Here is a 25,695-nt window from a genome sequence, read left to right as displayed (position 1 = left end):
GCCTGATTCTCTCCAATCACAGAGTTAGGCCAGTGTTTATGTTGGAATATTTAAACAATAAATGATAGTTAAAGGGTGGTGTTTTTTTAACCTTGTGTTATTTTGAGTAAAGCATTTTACAAGTGTTCTATTAAGACCCCAGGGAACCTTGTAAACTTCTGGGAAAAGTGTTGTGTCCCCCTTTAAAGTGAATGTGAGAGGAGTTGCTGGAGGTGAAGGGAAGGGTCAGATAGAGCTGCACTGATCTAATCAGTCTGGAGCTCCTCTCTCACTCAGGACCTTCCTGCTGCACACACACACACACACACATGCACAGTTATTTGTTATTAGTGTAATAACATACGAGACTGATGTATAGGATCCACAGGGTGTGACCTCGTGCTCTGGCCCTTGCTGACTCTCTTATAACGCCTTGATAATTCAACGCTGAAACTGACACATCACACATTACAAGACACAGCCAGGATACACCTGCTCAACCACACTCAGTTATGTTTAGCTCTATGCAAATGAAGATTAGTTTTCATTTCTTCTGTCTATTGTAGAAACACAAGAGGAGAAAGAGAATTTATTAAGAGAAGTTTATTCTGAAATATACATAAATACTATAAGTAAGATTTTAAATTATTTTCACAACATGTTTTTGAGGATGGAAAGCCTAGTGTTTTGGAATATTTCATAATTATTTTCCAGCACAAATTTAATAGGAGCACTAAGAATGTAAGAGTGATTTATGTGATTCAAAGGAAGTGTAGTGGAGAGCTCCCTCCTGCCCCTCCTCCTGACTCTCTTATAGCACATCCCTCTCTCCTTTATCTGCTCCTCCAGCTGCTCATTTTTTACTCAGCACAGAGAGTCATCACACACTGACAAGATGCTGCCAGCACTCTGCACTCTCTTCACTGCTCTCTCATGTAAGATTTCACAACACTGGAGCTCCTCAGCATTTACCTCCATCTAATGTGAGCATCAACTAATGTAACATGGATGCTGCTTTTATTGCAGGTGTCAGTGGTGTGACTGTGGTGACCCAGAAGCCCCCTGTTCTCACAGCCACTAAAGGAGAGAAGATCACTCTGCACTGTAATCTGGGGTCTGTTACTGGACAATCTGCTCGTTGGTATAAACAGGTTCCAGGAGGGGTTCCACAGTATGTGTTAAGTAATTATCACAGCTGGAGTTCTCCTTCATATGGATCTGGCTTCTCGTCTCCTAAATTCACATCAACACACTCGTCTCAGACTGATTACACTTTGATCATTGATACAGTGGAGGTAGGAGACTCTGCAGTGTATTACTGTAACACATGGGACGGCTCTGGTAGTGAGCACGTATCACAGTGATTCACACCATGACAAAAACCTCCTCACTGCTCACATTCACTTCTGCTTTCAGAAAACAGCAGAAGAACAGTATCATTAACAGGGACCTATAACAGTGACTTGTGTATTGAGTTTATAATATATATTATTTATAGAGGGCGGCACGGTGGCGCAGCAGGTAGTGTCGCAGTCACACAGCTCCAGGGGCCTGGAGGTTGTGGGTTCGATTCCCGCTCCGGGTGACTGTCTGTGAGGAGTTCTCTGAGGTGTGTTCTCCCCGTGTCCGCGTGGGTTTCCTCCGGGTGCTCCGGTTTCCTCCCACAGTCCAAAAACACACGTTGCAAGGTGGATTGGCGACTCGAAAGTGTCCGTGTGTGTGAGTGAATGTGTGTGTGTCTGTGTTGCCCTGTGAAGGACTGGCGTCCCCTCCAGGGTGTATTCCCGCCTTGCGCCCGATGATTCCAGGTAGGCCCTGGACCCACCGCGACCCTAAATTGGATAAGCGGTTACAGATAATGGATGGATGGATGGATTATTTATGGAGTGTTTTAATAGATGGGATGAGGAGGGAGTTTGCATAAGAAGTAAATAGCAGTACAAAACAGTAAGTAAACTCATCATTTTTCCTGTTCATAATGAGGAGGGGCCACCACTTTGTGTGCTTTTAACCCCTTCTGCCACCCCATGTCTAAATCCTGGATACTCAACTGTGTAGTGTGATATGAATGTGTATTAATTCCTAATAAGATATTAGACTTTCTGAGATGTGATTTTAAATACCCAAGCTTTCGCTAGTTTTCAGAGACATCTCCAAGCCACACAAGCCCAGATGGGAATTTCAGATAACACAGAGCAGGCATGTAAACCACTCTCCAGGGACCTTTTTTATGACCCAAGGCCACGCAGGGTCAAGAGAAGAATCTTTTGGGAGACACTCTTGAGGATCAGTTTATGCTCTGTATAAAGCTGCTTAATGAAGAACTTCTCAAACTATAGAATTAAACCTGAATTCCCATTGGTTAAAAACAATTTGAAGTTACATATGTGCACTTTTCTTGTACAGAATTATTCCTTCTAGTTCAGATTCAATTTCAGAGCCAAGAATCTACGACGGGTCAATGAGCATAAGTCATTAATAATAATAAATTCTAGCTAATTCTGCTGTATAATATGTGAAGATGGCCTACTTGTCCAAGTAAAAATTGGACAGGTAAAGACACTACATATTATTTAATGACTCCCAAACATGGAGCTTATCAAAATGAATGAAATAATTACTTGTTAATAAAATAATAATTAATTATCATTGACTCCGCTATGTAGTGCTTATGCCACTGCAACGTGTGCATGCTATTTCCACTACAACTGTCAGAATGAGAAGCACTGAGGAGGAGATTCAGTGGACTTTAGTCCACAGAGTACTGTAGCACTGAAACTCCTCAACTCCACTCTTCATTCGTTGACACTGTGAAATTTTGAATCAACATATTTTTCCTTTAAAATGTTTAATTTACTCAGATTAAACTTTTGATCTGTCATCTATGTTCTATTACGAATAAAATATTGACATTTGCCACCTCCACATCATTGCATTCAGTTTTTATTCACAATTTGTTTAGTGTCCCAACTTTTTTGGAATCCGGTTTGTATTTCCTCATTTTAAAACTTATATAGCGCATCAATAGTCTGCCTTTTTAAAAAAGTAACAAGTAAATGTATATCTATATATTAATATGTTCTATAACACATTAGAGTGCTGTACAGAGACGCCTCCCTCTCCTCCTTCTCCTGAGTCTTATAGCACACCCCTGCTCTCTCTCCTTTATCTGCTCTTCCAGCTGCTCATCTCTTCACTCAGCACAGAGAGTCCTCACACACTGACAAGATGCTGCCAGCACTCTGCACTCTCTTCACTGCTCTCTCATGTAAGATTTCACAACACTGGAGCTCCTCAGCATTTACCTCCATCTAATGTGAGCATCAACTAATGTAAAATGGATGCTGCTTTTATTGCAGGTGTCATTGGTGTGACTGTGGTGACCCAGAAGCCCCCTGTTCTCACAGCCACTAAAGGAGAGAAGATCACTCTGCACTGTAACCTGGGGTCTGTTTTTGATCAAACTACTCGATGGTATAAACAGGTTCCAGGAGGAGATCCACAGTTTGTGTTAAGTAATTACATTGGCCAAAGCTCTACATATGGATCTGGCTTCTCGTCTCCTAAATTCACATCAGAATGTTCATCGGTATCTGACTGTACTTTGATCATTGATAAAGTAGAGGTAGGAGACTCAGCAGTGTATTACTGTAACACATGGGATAACTCTGCGAAAAGACACATTGCACAGTGATTCAGACAATAACAAAAACCTCCTCACTGCTCACTCTAACTTTTGCTTTTAGACAGCAGTAGAAGTACAGTATCATCAACAGGATCCTACTCTACACAAGTGTGCATTGTGCTGCATTTGCTGTTATTTAATTAATGTTTAAATAGACGGGACTAGATGTTAGTGTGTGTATGAATTTAATGAGAATAAACACTACTATACTGATGCTATGTAATGATCTTGATTTGTTTATATAAATATGATGAGTGACATGTGTTTACACAAATAAACTGGGTAAATTCTGTTGAAGTATATTCAGTATTGTTTAAACGACACATAATGTCTTTGGTGTGAAGTAATGGCATCCCCTTTGTGAATCAGTTCCTAAACTGAGTGAGAAATAGCTCCTTTGTAAAGCATTAACTAAAGGTGAGTATGTATGTGAATGACTCAGTCTTTGGAATGAGTTAATGGATACAAACCAGTTCAGTTCCATCTGGTGCTTCAATTAAATAAATAAATAAATAAATAAATAAATAAATAAATAAATAAATAAATAAATAATTCAAATGAAGATCAGAAATGTGGTGAGGTTCTAGGGTGAAATGTGTTGTCCTGTTTGTGTGTTTGTTGATGCACACTTATGGAAATTAGCTATAATGTCGTGGTGGTCATTTGATGAGGATAATCTACTTTTAATGTGATACACTGCTATATGTTCATGATTATAACATTTAGAAAATGAATGCCTGTCTAGAATGATGGATGACTAAAAGATCTTACATTTTTTCAGGGTTCATGGTTTGTTGGGTATGATATGCTCTTCTAACTGTATATATCTCATCAGAAGAATGGTTGATCATTTATGTTAGTAATTATAAAATATGAATTCATCATTTGTGTACTTTATTAAAGCAGTGAATCGTTTCATGTTTTGTGTTCTCTGCTTCATCTTGTGCTGATCAACCCCTTTTACTTGTGATAGATCAATGTAAAGCACAAACTCACAGTCTTTTTTATTATTATTATCACAGATGCTGTGATTGGTGCAGCATTTTGGATGACACAGCTTCCTCCTACAATAAGTTTCTGTTCCCTGCTCCAAGAAGAACTCATTTCACACCACTAATAATAATAATATTTCTGGCAAGAATCCTAAATTTACACTGCCCTCCAGCAATTAAACCTGATTACATTTATATGTCACTCCAGATAACAATGTATATGTTGTAAATAAGCACAAAGATGATGTTGTGCTCTTGTACTGCCTCATATCTAAAATCCTGGACACTCCATTGTAGTAATCTGAAGCACTGAGGCAATTCAGTGGAGGTTACTTTACACAGTCCATGAAGTGTAGGACACTGTCAGCCTTTAAAATTCACCACTGAATCATTGAATCTGATACATAACACATTATGACACCCACTCAGGACACGTCTGCTTAACAAAATGGTTTATATTCTGTGTAAATGTCCATTTCTTTTAAGAATAATGGACAAATATTGTCAGTCAGTACATGAATTATAGTTTTCAGATTTTCATTTGAATGAAGTACTTCAAATTAATATTTAATAAAATATGCAGAGTAAATACAGATGATGAAAATGAAAAACGCTATGGCTACAATTAGAAACGTTTATCAGTATCAGTATGTAGATGACAGGCTAATGTTAAAACACTATAGATTTTAGGAATGATGAATAATTATTATATATTAAATATGATCTTCCTGACTGCAGGCAAAAAACACTTATTATAAAATTCAGATATTTCCTCACAGTTTGCTAGCTCTCCAGTCTATTTGCGCACTGGAAATCGGTCTAAAGTGTTTACAAAACCCTAGTGTCAGTGAATAGATCATGAGGATATTGCTTTACTCCTGTTCCATTGGTGGGTAACTGCCTTAATTTTGCTGGTTCAGATTATTTAGGTAGGAACCATTCTAAATTCTGAAGGCTGCTAACTGCATGACATGAAACACAGATGGAAAGTGCTACAGAACTAAACAACTTAAGTTACCAATTAGTTTCTGTGGTGATTCATACTGTAAATAAAGACTTACAGACTATTTAACTTCAGCCACATTGAAACAATGGGCATTTTTTGTCCTCAAACACACCATTCCACCTTAAATGATGTTGAGCTTCTGAATGCAAACAAACGAAGGAGAACTTCAGTTCCCCACAATCGAGGACATTGCTTTTAAAGTAAAGTGGTTTATGAAATATTGCTAATTGCAATTTTCCTAACCAATCATGCAACTGTGAATTAAACTACAATTATTTTCTACAAATGAAAGTACAAGACTGTATTAATAACAATGAAGATCAAGCTTTAAATTTGAACACTGACTGTAAAATGCCAGGGTTTAATTTAAGTGTGGTCAGATAAACAGCGCAGTGTGAATGTTTCTGATTGGTCTAACTATTCAAATGTCATCACTTAAGCATTATTAAGACCTTGTTCTATAAAATATAAACTGTGATTAATATTGCAGCTTTTTTGATTTGAAAAATCATTTTCAATTTAAATGCAAGTCATATTTCAGCTCTGTTCCATGGCACACTATAGTTAAGTGTGATCTATTGGGTGTGGTGTAGTTGAACTCCCTCCCACCCCTCTTCCTGACTCTTATAGCACACCCCTGCTCTCTCTCCTTTATCTGCTCCTCCAGCTGCTCATCTCTTCACTCAGCACAGAGAGTCATCACACACTGACAAGATGCTGCCAGCACTCTGCACTCTCTTCACTGCTCTCTCATGTAAGATTTCACAACACTGGAGCTCCTCAGCATTTACCTCCATCTAATGTGAGCATCAACTAATGTAACATGGATGCTGCTTTTATTGCAGGTGTCAGTGGTGTGACTGTGGTGACCCAGAAGCCCCCTGTTCTCACAGCCACTAAAGGAGAGAAGATCACTCTGCACTGTAATCTGGGGTCTGTAAATAATGACACTGCCCGATGGTATAAAGAGGTCCCAGGAGGGGTTCCGCAGTTTGTGTTGGTTAAGAAACAGGGCTGGAGGGCTCCTAAATATGGATCTGGCTTCACGTCTCCTAAATTCACATCAACGGACTCATCTAGTTCAGATTACACTTTGATCATTGATAAAGTGGAGGTAGGAGACTCTGCAGTGTATTACTGTAACACATGGGACGGCTCTGCTAGTGAGCACGTATCACAGTGATTCACACCATGACAAAAACCTCCTCACTGCTCACATTCACTTCTGCTTTCACACAGCTGTAGGAGTACAATATCCTCAACAGGACACTACTCAAGTTGGCATTAGGCTGCATTTACTGTTATTTTAACAAATATTGCAGCAAACTAATAATTTTAATGTAAAGTTGTAGTGGACTTTAAGGGAGCATCTACTATTGAGGAGAAATACAGTTCTTTATGGTTAGTATAAGATAAGATAGAAATTTATTAGACATTAAATTAGGGGAAATAAAGAACAGTCAAAACAATTACTTTAAAAGAAAGGAAAAAAACTACTAAATTGTAAGAAAAGCTACCACATGCACTGCGCCATCTTGGTGGTGTGTCTTTTATAGTGGGACCGTTTGTTTGAGAAGAAAAACAAAAGACTCTCGTTTGTAGAGAGAGTGAAAGCCTATCATTCCGGACGGAGACACTTTGTTTTTTTTTTACCCAGTTATTGACACCGGGGTTTCATAAACATATTAGAAATTTTTAAAGCTGAGAGTTAGCAAATCTTCTATAAAATCTTTTATAAAAAATGATTTTTGAAAACAATCGTGAATAACGAGTTTTAGGAGTTAAAAATAAGCCACACACCGCTTCATGTTGATGTTCTCAAGGGCTTGTTTTCACCCTCAGGAAGGCCTATAGTCCCACCCTCTGGAGACTTGGGCCTTCCCTACATTTGCCATACCCTCCCCAACAAGACTGACACAGCCAAAAGTTTTCATCCCTTCAACAGGTAAATTCCTTCTTCATTTGCTGCTGCCGTCTTTTCACTTTCCACCTTAAAAGTTGTTGTTGCTGACTGTTTTGACACACAAGCCTGAAGTTGGCATCCTATTTCCACCGTTAAAAAGTTCTAAATTAGACTTGTACATTTCCTTTGTGATTTTCATTTACTATTCTGGCTGACAAGGGAGCACTGAAACCAAAGGGGTATAAATACACAGAAGCACAGACAAGGAACACCTGGGAGAGATGATGATGGAAACATTGATTACAAGGTTGGGCTAAAGTGGGACAAAGGTGGAGACAGGAACAAAACAGAGCAATGTTATAAAGAAGCACATGGCAGGCAAACAGACCTCACAAAACAAAGCAGGAAAGCATGAGACCAAACACATGTCAGCTATGAAAAAGTGGTTGTTGAGGCAGGAGAAGGGGGAGGCTGAAGGGAAGGACGTTTCTGAATTACTGTTAATGTTTGGCTCTGAGAGACTCTGGTGGCAAAATCTTGGACAGTGCACCTTTAATGAGTATTTTAATACTCATGGTTTCATGGTTTCTTGGATATGAAAAACTGCTCGAGTGAAGTATTTATCTCTACAGAAGAATTATTTGTTTTTTGAATTGTTAATTGTTATATATTAAATGGACTCATTGCTCACTGCTGCATTAAATATGGTCTCAGGTTTATTGCTTTATCATCGCTGATGCTGTGATTGGTGCAGCATAGTGTATAACAACTGCCTTCTACACAGAAGGCTATGTTACTCTTCCCCGCCATGCTACAACGTTAATGGTCATTTTGGTAAGTACATATACGCTGCCCTCCCATCACATTTTTTTGCCACTCTGGATTATGTAAATGAACACAAATCTAGGTGTGCTCTTGTCTTTTGTGCTGCCCCATGTCTAAAAAATCCTAAACAATCCACTGTCATAACACATTATGTGTAACACTCAGGACACACTTGCACAACACCACTCTTTTATTTTAGTTCTATAGAAAATGAAGACTATTCTCAGTTTCTTCCAAGAATAATAGAAAACAAATGTTGAATGAATAAAGCACCTCAAACAAAGGATTATGTAGTAAGAATATGCAAAAATAAATACGAGTAATTGATATATATATATTTCTTTTAAAGTTCACACTGAAGAATTTAATATGTTAAATATTAAGGCTGAACAATTTAGAAACAATATAATACAGTATATATATATAATTCCAGATTTTAACTGCTGTTTTTATCATATGAACAACATTGTTTGGATATTTCTAACTGGTCAGTTTCTTTAAATGTCCCCATTGAAACATATCAGGACATTGTTCTTGAAAATGTTCTATAATTAAAATTGCAGCTCTTGTGATTTGCCCGCGACCCTAAATTGGATAAGCGGTTACAGATAATGGATTGATGGATGTGATTTGAAAAGGACACATTCACATTCTCTTTTCACACATAAGAGTGAAGCACGTAATCCGCATTGTGTGTGTATTTGAGAACTTCCCCCATCTAATGTGAGCATCAACAAATGTAACATGAATGTTGCTTTTAATTTTTACATTTTTCTCTACATACTTTAATGTCTGTTGCATACAGGCATTCACAGCATTCATGGAAATTCAGAAAGAGATGCATCTCCATCGTCAGGGCTAGGATGTTGAACGCACCTCAAACACGTGTTAGAGCTGGTTCAGAGGCTAAACACTTGTACTGCTTTGACCTAATATTGGAAGAACTTTCTCGATGCATAGAAAAAATATTGCTGACACCAGTTAGAAGCAGAAACTTTATTGAATCAACTGGAGATAATTCATTCATTCATTATCTGTAACTGCTTTTCCAATTCAGGGTTGCGGTGGGTCCCGGGCCTTCCCGAAATCACTGGGCGCAAGGCAGGAACACACCCTGGAAGGGGTGCCAGTCCTTTACAGGGCAACACACACTCACACATTCACTCACACCTACAGACACTTTTCGCCAATCCACCTACCAACATGTGTTTTTAGACTGTGGGAGGGAACCCACGCGGACACGAGGAGAACACACCAACTCCACACAGACAGTCACACGGAGCGGGACTCAAACCCACAACCTACAGGTCCCTGGAGCTGTGTGACTGCGGCACTACCTGCTGCACCACCGTGCCGCCCCAAAAACAATTCAGATGATGATTTTAATTAAGCGTTCAGATTAACTGATAACAGTGGTGCAGCAGGTAGTGTCGCAGTCACACAGCAACTTTCTGTACGCCATCTCATAAAAGGAGAAAAACAAATGCTCTACATTTATGAATTTATAAAAAGCATTTCCGTCCAATAGAATGTATAATCACGAATTTATCTACAAAGCCATAATTTAAAATATGTTTACGCTTACATTTAATTTGGCAATCGTGATAATTTCATATAATCCCTTAATATTTCAACACTGACAATGATACATCACATATTATGACACACTGAGGATACACCTGCTCAACACTTATAATCTTATTTCAGCTCTGTGCAAATGAAGACAAGTTTCCATTCATTAATAGGAACTGATGTGTCATGAGTAAAAATAAACATGTTACTAATATCAGCATATGTTTGAGCATGATAACATTTGTTCTGAAGTCCTGGAAAATAATTAATCTGCACATTTTTAATCATAGTAAGTAAGTGTGATGCTAGTGATTTTATGCACCCCTGTGTATATGATTCTTATGTTGTGTGTACTTAAGACACCACAGAGAGTGTCACACACTGACAAGATGCTGCCAGCACTCTGCACTCTCTTCACTGCTCTCTCATGTAAGATTTCACAACACTGGAGCTCCTCAGCATTTACCTCCATCTAATGTGAGCATCAACTAATGTAACATGGATGCTGCTTTTATTGCAGGTGTCAGTGGTGTGACTGTGGTGACCCAGAAGCCCCATGTTCTAACACCCACTAAAGGAGAGAAGACCACTCTGCACTGTAACCTGGGGACTGCTACTGAACATTCTGCTTGTTGGTATAAACAGATTCCAGGAGGAGTTACACAGTTTGTGCTGAAAAATCATCACAGCTATAGTCCTCCTAAGTATGGATCTGGCTTCTCGTCTCCTAAATTCACTTCAACACACTCATCTCAGTCTGATTACACTTTGATTATTGATAAAGTGGAGGCAGGAGACTCTGCAGTGTATAACTGTCACACATGGGACGGCTCTGGTAGTGAGCACGTATCACAGTGATTCACACCATGACAAAAACCTCCTCACTGCTCACATTCTCTTCTGCTTTCACACAGCTGTAGAAGCACAGTATCATCCACAGAACTCTATATTTCTCAAGGGAAAGAGGAAAGGTTAACATTTAACAGATACCAACATTTCTTGAAAAATTATTTCAGCGTTAAAAGGCAGACAAAATGAAGAAATTATGGAACAGAAAAAATATATAAGAAATGAGAAAAGAAAGAGAAAAGGGCAACAAAACAATTAAATCTCAAAGGTACAAAACTGCTACATGAAATTAAATATCAAAAGTGGAGCAGACAATTATACTCCCATTAAATCTGCAGATGAAAATGAGTATTTTTTTTATAATAAAATATACAATGTAAACTCAGGGTCGCAGGTAGGTGTCGCACTCACACAGCTCCAGGGATCTGGAGGCTGTGGGTTTGATTCCTGCTCTGGGTGACTGTGAGGAGTTTGGTGTGTTCTCCCCGTGTCCACGTGGGTTTCCTCCCACAGTCCAACACATGTTGGTAGGTAGATTGGCGACTCAAAAGTGTCAGTGTGTGTGTTTTGCCCTGTGAAGGACTGGTGCCCCCTCCAGGGTATATTCCTGCATTGCGCCAAATGATTCCGGGTAGGCTCTGGACCCACCGCGACCCTGAATTGGATAAGCGGCTACAGATAATGAAAGAATGAACAAATGTAAAATCATCTGTCTTTAAAGCAAATCCAAACCTAATTACTTAAATCTGCAGATGCAGAATCTCTCCATCTGCTCCCAATGGATTATAGCATTATAATAAATATCTCATTTAAATCCCACTGATCAAAACATGAGTATTTTTGTTATAATAAAATATACAATGTAAATTCATCTATGTCTTTAAAACAAATCCAAACCTAATTACTCAGTGAAAACCACTGTGTATCATCTCTCAGTACGGCTACTTAAGCAGTGTCTTACATCTTGTTCATCCTCGATCAGCATGAAGGGCTACACTCTGGATGCTCCATCAGCTTTAAGATAAGTCCAAACAAGTTCTTACATCATGTGTTTTTCTTGAAACAATCAGTCTGCAAAAGTCAAAGGGGCAGCTGTGGCCTAAAAATGACTGTGGGTGGGTGAGTGAAGGCATATCTTACTTCAACTGAAAACCTTTTATCTCTTTCAAAGAAATCAGCAGGGTTTTTTTCACACCTCGGAACTGAATTTAAACAGTACAACAAAACTGTACTTCCTCATTTAACTCATCAGTGCCAGTAAACACACACTAGTGCACTAGGTCAGTGAGTGTATACACCCCCAGAGTGAAAGGCAGCCACCCCGATGCAGAGCAGCTGTGGGTTAGGCGCCTTGCTCAAGGATACATCAGCCATGGATGTTGAGGGAAGAGAAAGTGCTGTTTCTTTACTCTTCCAGCCCCTTTGCAAGAGATCGAACCAGCAACTTTGTCTCTTATTTTTGAATAGTTTTAGTTTATTTACATTGTTTCATATTTATATCATAAAACTGAGACCTAATTGCTTTGATGCAGTTTTTTTTTAAAATTAGCATTCTTCCCCTGCCCCTTTCTCTCATAGACAGACTGTGGGGTGAATTAATGTTAATGTGAATGTGAGAGGAGAGGGGGTAGGTAGCAGTGAAGGATCAGAGTGAAGGGCACTGACCTGGAGATTTCCACAAGTGAGGACTAAAATTTGATCTCACTGTACATCATGATGAAGTCTATTAAAAGAACAAAGACCATACAAACACAACAAAAGTAATGTCTTTTTGTAAGATTAAGAAATATATATTTTTAAGAAAAACACTACATTGAAAGGATGAATATTTAATTCCAGGGACAGGTCACATCCCTTCAGTATGCACCTCTCAAATCCCAGTAAAATACCTGAAGTAGTGATAGAATAGAATGTTTTGTGCTGTGTGACCTCAGTTGATTAGTCAGGGTTCATACACAAATTAAAGTGAATATAAGACAACTCTAGATATTTTTGTAAAGTGTGGCGAGATGTATTTTCTGCTACAGTTTATTCAACTTTATTCAAACTCAGAATGTAAATTTAAAGTGAGTGATTGTTTGGCTGAGATCATTTTAGTCCAGTAATGTTTATTACTAATTAATCATTTTCAAGGTTGTAGTGAATGTTACTCCATTGTACCTTCTTTATCTCAGGCTCAATCCAGAGGCTTTTTTCATTACCACAACATTTCAGCATCTACATCGGATTTATAATGAGAAATATTCTAAGTTCAAGGAATAAGATAGTGTTTCTATACGGATGAATTAATAGTGTTTATGTATAGTCCATTTCAGGAATTATTTTGACACTTTATGCAAATAAATAATTATTACCTTCTATAGCACAAGAATGTAAATGATAGGTGTGGTGTGTTAGTGTTGTCTACATCCCCCTCCTTCTAACCCCTCCTGACTCTCTTATAGCACACCCCTGCTCTCTCTCCTTTATCTGCTCATCTCTTCACTCAGCACAGAGAGTCATCACACACTGACAAGATACTGCCAGCACTCTGCACTCTCTTCACTGCTCTCTCATGTAAGATTTCACAACACTGGAGCTCCTCAGCATTTACCTCCATCTAATCTGTGCATCAACTAATGTAACATGGATGCTGCTTTTATTGCAGGTGTCAGTGGTGTGACTGTGGTGACCCAGAAGCCCCCTGTTCTCACAGTCACTAAAGGAGAGAAGATCACTCTGCACTGTAACCTGGGGTCTGTTACTAATGTAGCATATTGGTATAAACAGGTTCCAGGAGGAGCTCCACAGTTTGTTTTAAGTTATCGCTACAGCTGGAGTTCTCCTTTCTATGGATCTGGCTTCTCGTCTCCTAAATTCACATCAAAACACTCGTCTCAGTCTGATTACACTTTGATCATTGATACAGTGGAGGCAAGAGACTCTGCAGTGTATTACTGTAGCACATGGGACAGCTCTGCTAAAGAGTGGGTATCACAGTGATTCACACCATGACAAAAACCTCTTCACTGCTCACATTCACTTCTGCTTTCACACAGCTGTAGATGTAATATATTGAAAATATATTTCTGCTTTAACCGCGACCCTGAACAGGATAAGATGGTTACAGAGAATGAATGAATGAATGAATTTCCGCTTTAAAAGGCAGGCAACAAAAAAAAACATTTTGAAAAAAATGCTGATAAAATAAACGACTTCTTATTTGTTAAATTAAAAATGAAAATGCTTCTATAATGTTTCTATATTGCTCTTTAAACAAATCAAAATGTTATCACTAAATGAAAATCTTCAGATGTCATCCATCAATACGACTAACAATGAGCATAAAGGGCTGCTCTGTCAGGCTGAAGATAAGCTTAAACAATTCTTACCTCATGCATTTTTTTTTTTTTTTTGCAATAATTCAAGAATAAAGTCTAGTGTGGAAAATTCCACTTCTTTCTACACAGAAGAGTAGGGTTTGATTCCTTTCTTGGTGAAGAACAGCAGTCTACACCAATAAGAGTCATAGGGCAGGACTCCTAAAAATACAACGCCTTACATCAGCGTAACATGATCCACATACACTGATCTGCCACTGGGCAGCACAGTGGTGCAGCAGGTAGTGTCTGTGTCACACAACTCCAGAGACCTGGAGGTTGTGGGTTTGAGTCCCGTTCCAGGTAACTGTCTGTGAGTAGTTTGGTGTGTTCCCCCCCTGTCTGCATGGGTTTCCTCTGGGTGCTCCAGTTTCCTCTCACAGTCCAAAAACACTTGTTGGTAGGTGGAGTGTGTGTAACCCTGCGAAAGACTGGTGCCCCCTCCAGGGTGTGTTCCCGCCTTGTGCCCAGTGATTTATGATAGACTCCATACCCACTGAGACCCTGAACTGGATAAGAGGTTTCAGACAATGAATGAATGAATGAATAAATGAATGATCTCCCACAATGAAAATAACCTGAGAAAACACATTCCATTTCCTAAAAGTTCTCTTGAACAAACAAATCAGCAGTGGATCACCAGACTACAGTATATCCCTCATTACCAGTGTTACCTTTAAGTGCTGTTTACTCTCATTACTCCACTTTTAATTTAATAGATTTCAGATTTACTTCACACAGTCCACATGCTCGGTCAATGTATCACTATTGTATAATGTTCTGTGTGATTTCTTTAATGTCCTGATACTGAAAATAATAAGTACTTAAGGGATGCTGCAATGGGAAATTAATTACATTTGTCCTCCAGCTTTTGCACAACACAGAGGGTCATTCCTTTAATTCTGGTTACACTGTCTTCTAACTTCCTCTCAGTGAAGGAAAAGTACCTTGACAGGAGTGAATCCGTGGTTTCTGACTAAATGGGTACTGAAGACTTCCTGTGTAAGACAGTAACTCAGACAGCAGGTCTTCCAGTGCACTGGTTCTGTACTGATGCAACATTACACAACACTCTCAGTCACTGTGTGGACACTGACTTCACAGATAACACTCAGCTCCTCACTGAGGGGGAGACCAGAGGGAACACACAAATCACAGCAGTGATGTAACTCAGCATAAGAGGGAGCCTTAAACATAAATCAACAACACATAAATATATATTATTACATATTAACCACAAACAACAACTGTAAATACACAAAATCCACTTTATAAAGAAGAGAGCTGTCATGAATATTCTTTCATATAATGACAATTCCTCTAGATGGCACCGTTTAATGTTAAGAAACAACTGTTCCTTAATTCTGAGTTGTTAGCTGAAGTCACATGACAAGGTTAGAGACAAATACAGCCATCTTAGATATCATTCATGAATTCATGATGAAAGTGAACTATTTTCATCTCTGTCCATCCTCACGTTTTGTGCCTTAGACATCATCGTTTGTGAATAAAAATTGTGTATTATATTTTAGTACACTGATGAGCAGAATATTTGTTCAGTTGATGATAGTAAGGTTAGATGATGTATTACACCACAATCTCTGTGTAGGTTGTATGGAAATCCATGTTGCTTTATATATCATTTGTGTATGATGTAATCATATTTATATATGTCTTATGTGTTTTCAAGTACTGAATCTTTGTAATGCTTGTTTGCAGTTTAACAAAAGATTTTGGGAATGTGGATAAAGTAAATACTGAAGATACAGAGACGCCTTTGGTTCAGCTCTTCATTCAATCCCAGCTGTTTACCTATCTGTCAAAAAGTGTTAAGCCACGCACAATAAGGACAGAATAAGAGCACCTAATGCACTATGGGAACAAAGCATAATTTCATTCATTGTCCCCTCTCTCTTTCTCCATTTTACTGCACACACACACACACACACACACACCACACACACACACACTCTTGTGTGACAAGGAACACTTAAATATTTAAATAATGCACGTGAACATTAAACATTTGAATTACGTTTGAAACCATTCCCCACTGCAGAAACAGTGCACTATAGTTGTGTCAGTGAAGAAAGTCTCAGCTGATTGGCTGATTAGAGATTCAGGTCCCTCCCTCAATTCCCTATGAAAGCTCCCTCCACTCTCTCCTCTCTTCATCCTCCACTCTGTTCATCCCTCTGCTGATCACACAGACAACATGCTGCCAACTCTCTGTGTTCTACTCCCTGCTCTGGCATGTAAGATCTCTCCTCCTGCTTTTCTCTCTACACTGATGAGGTGTGTGTGTGACTAGGAGTGTGTGTGAAATGTGATTGTTGCTCATACACTTCAATGTTGCTTTATGTTTCAGGGGTCACTTCACAGAAAATTGTGACACAAACCCCTTCAGTGCAAACAGAGCCGGGCCGCACTGTCAGTCTGGACTGTAACATCGCAAAGGATGAAGGCAACTATGTCTCCTGGTATAAACAGATTCCACAAGCAGCTCCTCAGTTTGTGTTGAGATTTTATCATTCTCACAGCTCTCCTGATAAATATGGAGATAATTTTTCATCTGCGCGCTTCACATCTAAAGCCTCCACAAGCATCGACTACCAGCTAATAATCAGTAAAGTGGAGGTAGGAGACTCTGCAGTGTATTACTGTGGAACATGGGACAACTCTGTTAGTGCAGCTGTATCACAGTGATAGAGAGCAGGACAAAAACCTCCTCACTGTTCACACTGACATCTCCATCTGACTGAGCACATCTCTCAGATTCAGCAGAAAAGTGGAGTGGAAAAGTGGTCTATTGAGCAGGAAGTGGGAAGAAATCCCAGGAGAACAGAGCTGTGGAATTCCCAGAAACTGAAACGGGATGTGGAAGGACTCAGTGCTGATCACAGACAGTAGAAGAGAGAGCTGAAGTCTAGAGGAGGTTTCAGTTGCGCTACTTTCACTTCTGAAACTGAGGAGGTTATTGTACGGGTGATGATATGAAATGAAGCACTGTGGTATTCGGACAAGGAACAAAGCTGTTCGTCACCGGTAAGAAACTCTTCTCTTTATCTACACTTCACTCATTTAATGTTTCAGACTCAGCTTTAATACAAACTGCTGCAGCGTCAGAAACAATGTACTATACATCATTGTGACTAATGGAACACAGAGTGTAAAACATTTAACGTTACAACAGTGGTTTTAATTCTAGTTGTGTTCCTTAAAGTTACATTACATTCTCTTCTCCAGAAGGAGAGGTGAATATTTGTAAACATTTATTACAGAATTGTGTAAAAAAAAATAATAATAATAAAATCAACTTTGAAAAGAAATTGTGCAGATGAAATGAACACAGCTTAATAATCTACAGTTAATAGAGAATATGGTACAATTATGGTCCCTAAATAACGTACTGAATATGTGACTGTTTTTCTGAGAGCACTTTATAACACAGAATAAGGATTTTATTTGTCTTGTTGTTTATTGTTTGATAAAAATGATTGATAGAGATTTAAACTTGGAGGCAGACATGAAATAAAGGATGATAAACAGTCTATAATTTCAGAATCTAAACCTGTTTTTCTCTGTTGTGTGTTTGGTTGCTGATAAATATGTAAACACTTTTGTTATTTCAAAACTATGCTTTAAATCAGCTGTTGCTGGAGTTACATTGTTCTCTATAACACCTGCTGCAAATGTTTGGGTGCTACGTTCTGTTGATTTTCTAACTGAAAATAAGTTCCAGTTCTCTACAGAGAACACACATCTCAGATTTTAAAGTCACTAATTATCTGCTGGATTTAACACTTATTACAAGGAAAAGGACATAAAGTGGGGTCTGAGTGAAATTTGGGCAGTAACTTATTGTTTACAAAATACATTTAAAATAATTGAATGTTGTGCCTTTCATACTGAAGACTGGGCCATAATTGAGTGTGTGTCTTATAAAATATTCCTGCTTAATTTTACTTAGAGAATAAAATATAACATCAACTGAGCGTTTTAAACTTCCGAGAAAAACTGTTACAAAATTAAGCAAAACATGCTTAAAGTCAGAAAACAAAAATGCTTTTTTCATGGTGTCTCCCTGTAATCCTCCTCACTGTAACACCATTTATAGTTTTATTAAATGTATAGGTGTTTACTATCAGGACATCGTTATACTTTCAATAACAGCCAACAGTCAATCAAACAGTCTTTAATTCTCATTGTTTGTAGTGTATTAAATCATGTCTTTATCTGTTTCTCTGATCAGACGCTTCTGCCCCGGCTCCTGTTCTGACCCTCTTCCCTCCGTCCAGTGAAGAGCTGAAGTCTAACAAAGCCACTCTAGTGTGTGTGGTCAGTGATATGCCCACTGGGTTTGCTGATGTGAGCTGGCTGGTGGACAGTAAAGCGGTCAGCAGTGGAGTGACCACTGGCTCTGCAGAGCAGCAAACCAATAAGAAATTCAGACTCAGCAGCTTTTTGACCATTGAGAGGTCAGAGTGGGAGAAAGATAAAGACGTAACGTGTCAAGTGTCTTCTGCCTCAAAAACCGCCAGTAAAAAGTTGAAGAAGTCTGAATGTATCGTCTGAACCTGATCACATCTGATACATCTTCATTCTTTTATTCTTCACAGTAACAGAGCTTCATAGAAACAGTAGTTTAACGTGTAGTGACAGAACGCTGACGTCATTAACAAGCACTGGATCATCTCCTGCTGACGTAGTCATTTATCTTTTCTGTTTTATAACATGTTTGTTTGCTGAAGTTTAATAAAATGCATTACTAAAGAAACTGTTGTTCATTTTTCATGGTGATGGAGAGTCCATTATAATGTTCTAGATATTAATCAGAGACCTCAGCAGCTCAATGAAACACATGTAGAGAATAAGAGTGAGAATGACTAAAGGAGTGAAACATGTTTCTACAGGATTATAAAATGATAAGATAATAAACTGACTGTAGAGTGAAGAGAGATATGGACATTCAGCTACACTGAGATGTTGTGAAACCTGTGGTCACTGATAATGTCACTGGAAATGAAAAATAATGATCTAAAGCAGATCAGAGTCAGTGGTCACTGTCCAGACAAGTGCAGTACAGAGAATGAATTCAAATGTCAGGCTCCAGTGAGAGATTCAGGTCCTGAGGCTGAAACTGCACTTAACAAGAGCTAATAGACTAAGTTTAGATTAATATAGTGAAATTACTTTTACTGTCACTCACACAACAGATACACACAGTAACTCGTGAAAAATGAAGGTGAACAGAGAGATGTGGAGATGTTTCTGAGGAAATGGTTCATATAGATATTTTCAGACGGGGGGAGATGGGCAAAGGACTTCTACACAGTGATAAACAGATGAAACTCCAGTGAGTTTATTGTGATATTGTGATGTTGTAGCATCAGTGTTATTGACACTGAAGATGGATGTGTTAGATGTCAAACATCCATCCATCCATCCATCCATTATCTGTAACCGCTCATCCAATTTAGGGTCGCGGGGGGTCCAGAGCCTACCTTGAATCATTGGGCGCAAGGCGGGAATACACTCTGGAGGGGACAGATGTCAAACATATCCAAGTTAATTATTACTGTTTTAACTCTTACTATTATTGTTAAATGTTTAAAAAAAATAGGGAAGAAATAAAGAGGGTGGATTTAATCACTTCCATTTTAATCTTTCACATTTAGCTGTTTTTCACATTTAGTGCTTCATGTTAGTGTGTTGTCTTGGTAACAGGATCTGCACCTGAAACTTCAAACAGAAGGTTCAAACAGAAATACAGTCCGAAGGTTTTGTGACCGAGTTTTAAACTGAAACTGACCAGTTTTGAACTAAATTGTCTCAGACGGATATGAACCAGCCTATCATTAATAAACCTGACAGAACAGCGCCGCCTAGTGTTCACTGACCTTAAATGTGCCAATGTCGAATTACAGACAAGTACTTATTACTTAAACAATATTATTACAGCGGCACTTCTCAGGGGGGTTGGAATATATTAGGCAGCACGTTTACAAACCGTTCTTGAAGTTATTGGAAGCAGGAAGAATGGGCAATGCGCCAAGGTCTGAGCAATTTTTGACAAATGATTTAAGGGGGTTTTGACAATAGGTTGATTGCTTGATAAATGGGTCAGAGCATCTCCAACACAGCACAGATGACATTCGTGACATAGTGGTTAGTACCTAACAAAAGTGGTTCAAAGTAGGACAACCAGCATTATCAGTGACAGGGTAATGAACACATAAGTCTAGAAGTTTAGAAGGGACAGGTATTGCAGCTTTCTGTGTTTTGTAGTGGCGTAGATGCATACTGTTCAGAGGGACCATACTGACCTCTATCTACCAAAGAAAGCACTTACACTGTATGTGGGCATCAGATATGGACCATTGAGGTGACTTGGTTTGATGAATATCATTTTCTTTAACTACACTGTGTTGTGGATATAGTGCTGATAAAGTCTGTTTCACTCTAAAGCTTCTGTGTGTTTCAACAGTTTCTTTAGATTCAGCATTTAACAACACAACTGTAGCAGATCCACTGAACAGAATCGTCTATTGTCTGCACTGACCTGGACCTTTCCCGAATCATTTCAAAGTGGATGTACAGTTTTCTTCACCACTGTGGGGCTGGTTGATCTCTATGCAAACTACATGAGAGGGTGCCTATAAAATGGAGAAAATAAAGAATGTAAATACATGAAAGAAAGCATGCAAGCGGAACAGCAGGATAAAATCTGAACTCTAAAGTTAAACAGCAGGAGTTTGGCTGTGAGAAACATTTATGAAACGGCCATTGAACATGTGAGCAGTCAGGTCCATGCATATTTTTCATGCTTTAGAGTCCATGATTGTAATCAAAATAACACTTTTTATAACATTCAGAATATGTTTCCTCACCCTGTGCTTTCTCTCCATTCTGTTTGCGTCCGGGAAACCAGTCTGATGTGTTTATGAACCCCAGTGTCTGTAAATGAGCGAAAAGACAACCTGGCTACGTCTGGTATGATAGGCTTTCTCTCTCTTTATCTCTCTCTGCTCATGGCAGAGGAATTTGGAGTATTTCTTGACAACGAAGAGAACTTCATATGTTGAAATACATGAACCGAAATGAGGATACTGCTTTCTGCTCATGACTGCTCCATAGGTGAGTAATATAGACTTAATTTAACTGTTTCAAATCACTTAAGATGGAAATGTTACCATTCGACGTCCTGTGTTTATTTTCCTAGCCATGTGCTCATTTAGCACATGGCTCTGTTTATTTGTCCTTGTCTCCGCTCATGTCCCGCCTTTGTTCCGCCTCCTTGTCCTTTACCCTTGTTATCCGTTTCAGGTGTGTCTTGTCTGTTGATGTATTTAAGTCCCCTTGTGTCACTTCCTGGTATCGGTCATTGTATTGTTGTATTGTTTGTTTCCAAGTCAGGTTGTTTTGTGTCGTTCTCGCTCTCGTTTCACTTCCTAAGTCATGTTGTATTGTATTGTTTTGCTAAGTTCCAAGTCTTGTTCTTGTTTTGTTTTGCTATTTCTAGTCATGTCGTGTTGTTTCGTTGTTTTGTTAGATGAAAGTATATGTGTTTTAGCGTTTGCGTCCACCTGTGTCAGTCCGCAATCCGTGATTCGTAACAGAATGACCGATCACATAAAGGATGCAGCTAACACAGCCATGTCAACGGACAAAGCCATTAAAATAGCAGAGGGCCACAAGGGTGGGTAATTGCCCTGCTATTATGTTTTCTTTACTGGGAATGCCTGAGGAATTTGAAGGAGGTCCCAACTGTAAGGAATTTATACTGCAGTGCAAAGAGTACTTTGAATATTTGACCTGTCCTACTCCTCCAGACTTTATCCAGGTCATGTTTCTCTCATGTTACTTCTCCTTAGAGGAGAGGTATTACGGTGGGCAGAGAATTTAATTGAGGAAAAGGCCCAGGATCTTACCATGGAGATATTTTTGGAACTATTAGAGGAAAGATTCTCCCCTTCTGCTCCCGAGGATTATCCGGGGAAATTTTTGGAGGGGGGTTGAGGGTAGGGGCTGTTAGCCTCAAACCACGGGACATGAGAGGTGAGGCTAACAGGGGCGCATCTCCGGGGGAATTACAGTTGAAGAAATCCCTCAAGAGTGCGCCCATCAGTTCCCCTAAAGCTGCAATAACTCCAGCATGAGCAGCACAAGCCTCTTCCTTCATGGACTTCGTCGCGGGTCCCCCTGCCTCCGTGAACGTCGCCGCAGGGGCCCCTGTATCCAAGGACGTCGCTGCAATCCCTCCTAACTTCCACGAGAATCTTGCAAGCCTCTATGCCCTTCTGGAGTTCTTTCCAGGGCAACACAACCCAGCAAGCTCTTGTACCCGTGAAAGCGGCGCCTCCAGCCGCTCCTGTACCCGTGAAAGCGGCGCCTCCAGCCGCTCCTGTACCCGTGAAAGCGGTGCCTCCAGCCGTTCCTGTCCCCGTGAAAGCGGCGTCTCCAGCCGCTCCTGTCCCCGTGAAAACAGCGCCTTCAGCCGCTCCTGTCCCCGTGAAAGCGACGCCTCCAACCGCTCTTGTCCCTGCGAAGGCGATGTCCTGTGACTGTGGCCCCGGCCACCTCTGCACCTGTGACTGTGGCCCCGGCTGCTTCTGCATCAGTAACTGTGGCGCCGGCCACCTCTGCACCCGTGACTGTGGCTAAGGCCTCTTCAGCACCCGTGACTGTGGCTCCGGCCGCTTCAGCACCCATGACTGTGGCTCCGGCCGCTTCAGTACACGTGACTGTGGCTCCAGCCGCTTCAGCACCCGTGACTGTGGCTCCGGCCGCTTCAGCACCCGTGACTGTGGCTCCGGCCGCTTCAGCACTAGTGACTGTGGCTCCGGCCGCTTCAGCACTAGTGACTGTGGCTCCGGCTGCTTCTGCACCCATGACTGTGGCCCCGGCCACTTCAGGTCGACCCCAAAGACTTCAGGGCCGATCCCCAGAACTGTGCCCAGGCTGGTCCCTCAGGCGTCCCCACAGACTTTTACCAGTCCTGGGTATCCTTCTGTTATTTTGGTTCCCTGTCTCTGTCCTTGTTCCAGTGCCTGTGTCTGCACTTGTCTCTGTTCCTGTCCCTGTCACTGTGTTCGTGTCTATCCCCGTAAACCATTCAACCTGTCAAGTCTTGTGTTTATAGTCCTGTTCTGTCTAGTCCGTTCCAGTCCTTAGTCCAGTCTCCTGTCCTGTCCCGTGTCTAGTCTCTCGTTTCCAGTCCTTTCAAGTCCCCAGCTTCATTTCCTATGTCTGTTCCTGTCTTGTCCTGAGTCCTGTCTCCTGATGGTTCCTTGTCTGGTCTGTTGTGTTTTCCATGCTCCTATCCTGCGCCAGCTCCTGGGGGTTCTAGGTTTACACGCCCCGGGAGTTGCGCATTTTGGAGGGGGCATCTGTAACGTCCTGTGTTTGTTTTCCTAAGGCTCTGTTTATTGGCCTTGTCTCCGCCCATGTCCCCCTTTGTTCCGCCTCCTTGTCCTTTACCCTTGTTATCCGTTTCAGGGGTGTCTTGTCTGTTGATGTATTTAAGTCCCCTTGTGTCACTTCCTGGTATCGGTCATTGTATTGTTGTATTGTCTGTTTCCAAGTCAGGTTTTTCCTAAGTCATGTTGTATTGTATTGTTTTGCTAAGTTCCGAGTCTTGTTCTTGTTTTGTTTTGCTATTTCTAGTCATGTTGGGTTATTTCGTTGTTTTGTTAGATTAAAGTATATGTGTTTTAGCATTTGTGTCCACCTCCGTCAGTCCGCTATCCGTGATTTGTAACATCGGGAGACGGCTGCATTACTGAAAGCACTACAGAACTAAACAACTCGAGTTACAAATGAGTTTCTGTGGTAATTTAAACGGTGAATAAAAACTTACAGACATGTTCAACTTCATCCACAAACGACAGTTATTTTTATCCCCTCAAACATGCTGTTCCACCTTAAAGACACTTAGCTTCAGAATGTAAAAAACCCAAGAGAACTGTGATTGTCCACAATGGTAGGTATTCACTTTAATGATAACCTCTCTCTAGTTTATTAGATTCTTACACTTGAGCTTAGTTTCTGGGATAAATACAAATAAATCCAGTGCTCAAATGAATGATCAGATGAACTGTGACTAGAAGTTCGTCTGGAATACTTGTCCCTGCTGCTTCCATCCTCTAAACAGACAAATGATTTGAACAAATGGGAGCATATTATGAAAAGCAATGGCATATATTTGCTCTTTAGTGGAGACCTATGAACCGTCCTACCCCCTTTTCTACTTTTTTTGCTGCCCTCCTCCCTCACATTTGACTCCCATGTGTTTGTCATCAATGAGTCTTGCACAGTAATACTTGCTTACGACTGAAAGTTTTCCTTCCAGTTTTGGCACTACTAACAGCCAAACTACAGAGATTCATGTGACAGCAGGGAAAGGCAGAGCCAATCACACTGGTCATATGTGTTAGGACTCGCGTAGACAATGTGATTTATCCCTTTAAGCACCTTTTCTCTGCATAAACACATCAATGTAGGAATCTGGTGTTCCTACCAACTCACAAACTGTGAAATAAGTCTGAGAACATGAGGTAAAACAAGTTGTTCTGAATTTGTGTGGAGTTTTACAGCAGGCACTTCAGAATATTCTCTCCTCCTCGCCTGATTCTCTCCAATCACAGAGTTAGGCCAGTGTTTATGTTGGAATATTTAAACAATAAATGATAGTTAAAAGGTGGTGTTTTTTAACCTTGTGTTATTTTGAGTAAAACATTTTACAAGTGTTGTATTAAGACGCCAGGGAACCTTGTAAACTTTTGGGAAAAGTGTTGTGTCCCCCTTTAAAGTGAATGTGAGAGGAGTTGCTAGAGGTGAAGGGAAGGGTCAGATAGAGCTGCACTGATCTAATCAGTCTGGAGCTCCTCTCTCACTCAGGACCTTCCTGCTGCACACACACACACACACACATGCACAGTTATTTGTTATTAGTGTAATAACATACAAGACTGATGTATAGGATCCACAGGGTGTGACCTCGTGCTCTGGCCCCTGCTGACTCTCTTATAACGCCTTGATAATTCAACACTGAAACTGACACATCACACATTACAAGACACAGCCAGGATACACCTGCTCAACCACACTCAGTTATGTTTAGCTCTACGCAAATTAAGATTAGTTTCCATTTCTTCAGTTAAGTAGAGAAACACAACCTTAATAAATGATGCACACAAAAGCATTTAAATTGGTAAAGCAAGATAATTTATTAAGAGAAGTTTATTCTGAAATATACATAAATACTATAGGTAAGATTTTAAATGATTTTCACAGCATGTGTTTGAGGATGGAAAATCTGGAAAGTTTTGGAATATTTCATAATTATTTTCCAGCACAAATTTCATTGGAGCACTAAGAATGTAAGAGTGATGTATGTGATTCAAAGGAAGTGTAGTGGAGAGCTCCCTCCTGCCCCTCCTCCTGACTCTCTTATAGCACATGCCTGCTCTCCTTTATCTGCTCCCCTCTTCACTCAGCACAGAGAGTCATCACACATTGACAAG

General features: G+C 40.0%; 1 protein-coding gene across 1 annotated transcript; it reads left to right on the top strand.

Moving 5' to 3' along the window:
- The first annotated feature begins 10,351 nt into the window (after positions 1–10,351).
- Positions 10,352–18,864, top strand: LOC136665105 (immunoglobulin lambda-1 light chain-like). The gene is made up of 4 exons (XM_066642664.1): positions 10,352–10,391; positions 13,459–13,777; positions 17,175–17,215; positions 18,423–18,864. Exons 1-4 carry the CDS (start codon positions 10,352–10,354, stop codon positions 18,743–18,745), a joined length of 723 nt encoding a protein of 240 aa, XP_066498761.1. The 3' UTR covers positions 18,746–18,864.
- Positions 18,865–25,695: the final 6,831 nt, after the last annotated feature.

Source organism: Hoplias malabaricus, chromosome 13 (genome assembly GCF_029633855.1).
Source record: "Hoplias malabaricus isolate fHopMal1 chromosome 13, fHopMal1.hap1, whole genome shotgun sequence".
Classification (NCBI taxonomy): Eukaryota; Metazoa; Chordata; class Actinopteri; order Characiformes; family Erythrinidae; genus Hoplias; species Hoplias malabaricus.
This window is presented reverse-complemented; position numbering and strand designations above follow the sequence as displayed.

What these genes read in the sequence shown, in the direction of transcription:
- LOC136665105 (XM_066642664.1), top strand. Translation starts at nt 10,352, where the DNA reads ATGCTGCCAGCACTCTGCACTCTCTTCACTGCTCTCTCAT. An exon ending in TCTCTTCACTGCTCTCTCAT is followed by an intron (nt 10,392 to 13,458) that starts GTAAGATTTCAC and finishes CTTTTATTGCAG; the next exon opens with GTGTCAGTGGTGTGACTGTG. An exon ending in AACAAAGCTGTTCGTCACCG is followed by an intron (nt 17,216 to 18,422) that starts GTAAGAAACTCT and finishes TTCTCTGATCAG; the next exon opens with ACGCTTCTGCCCCGGCTCCT.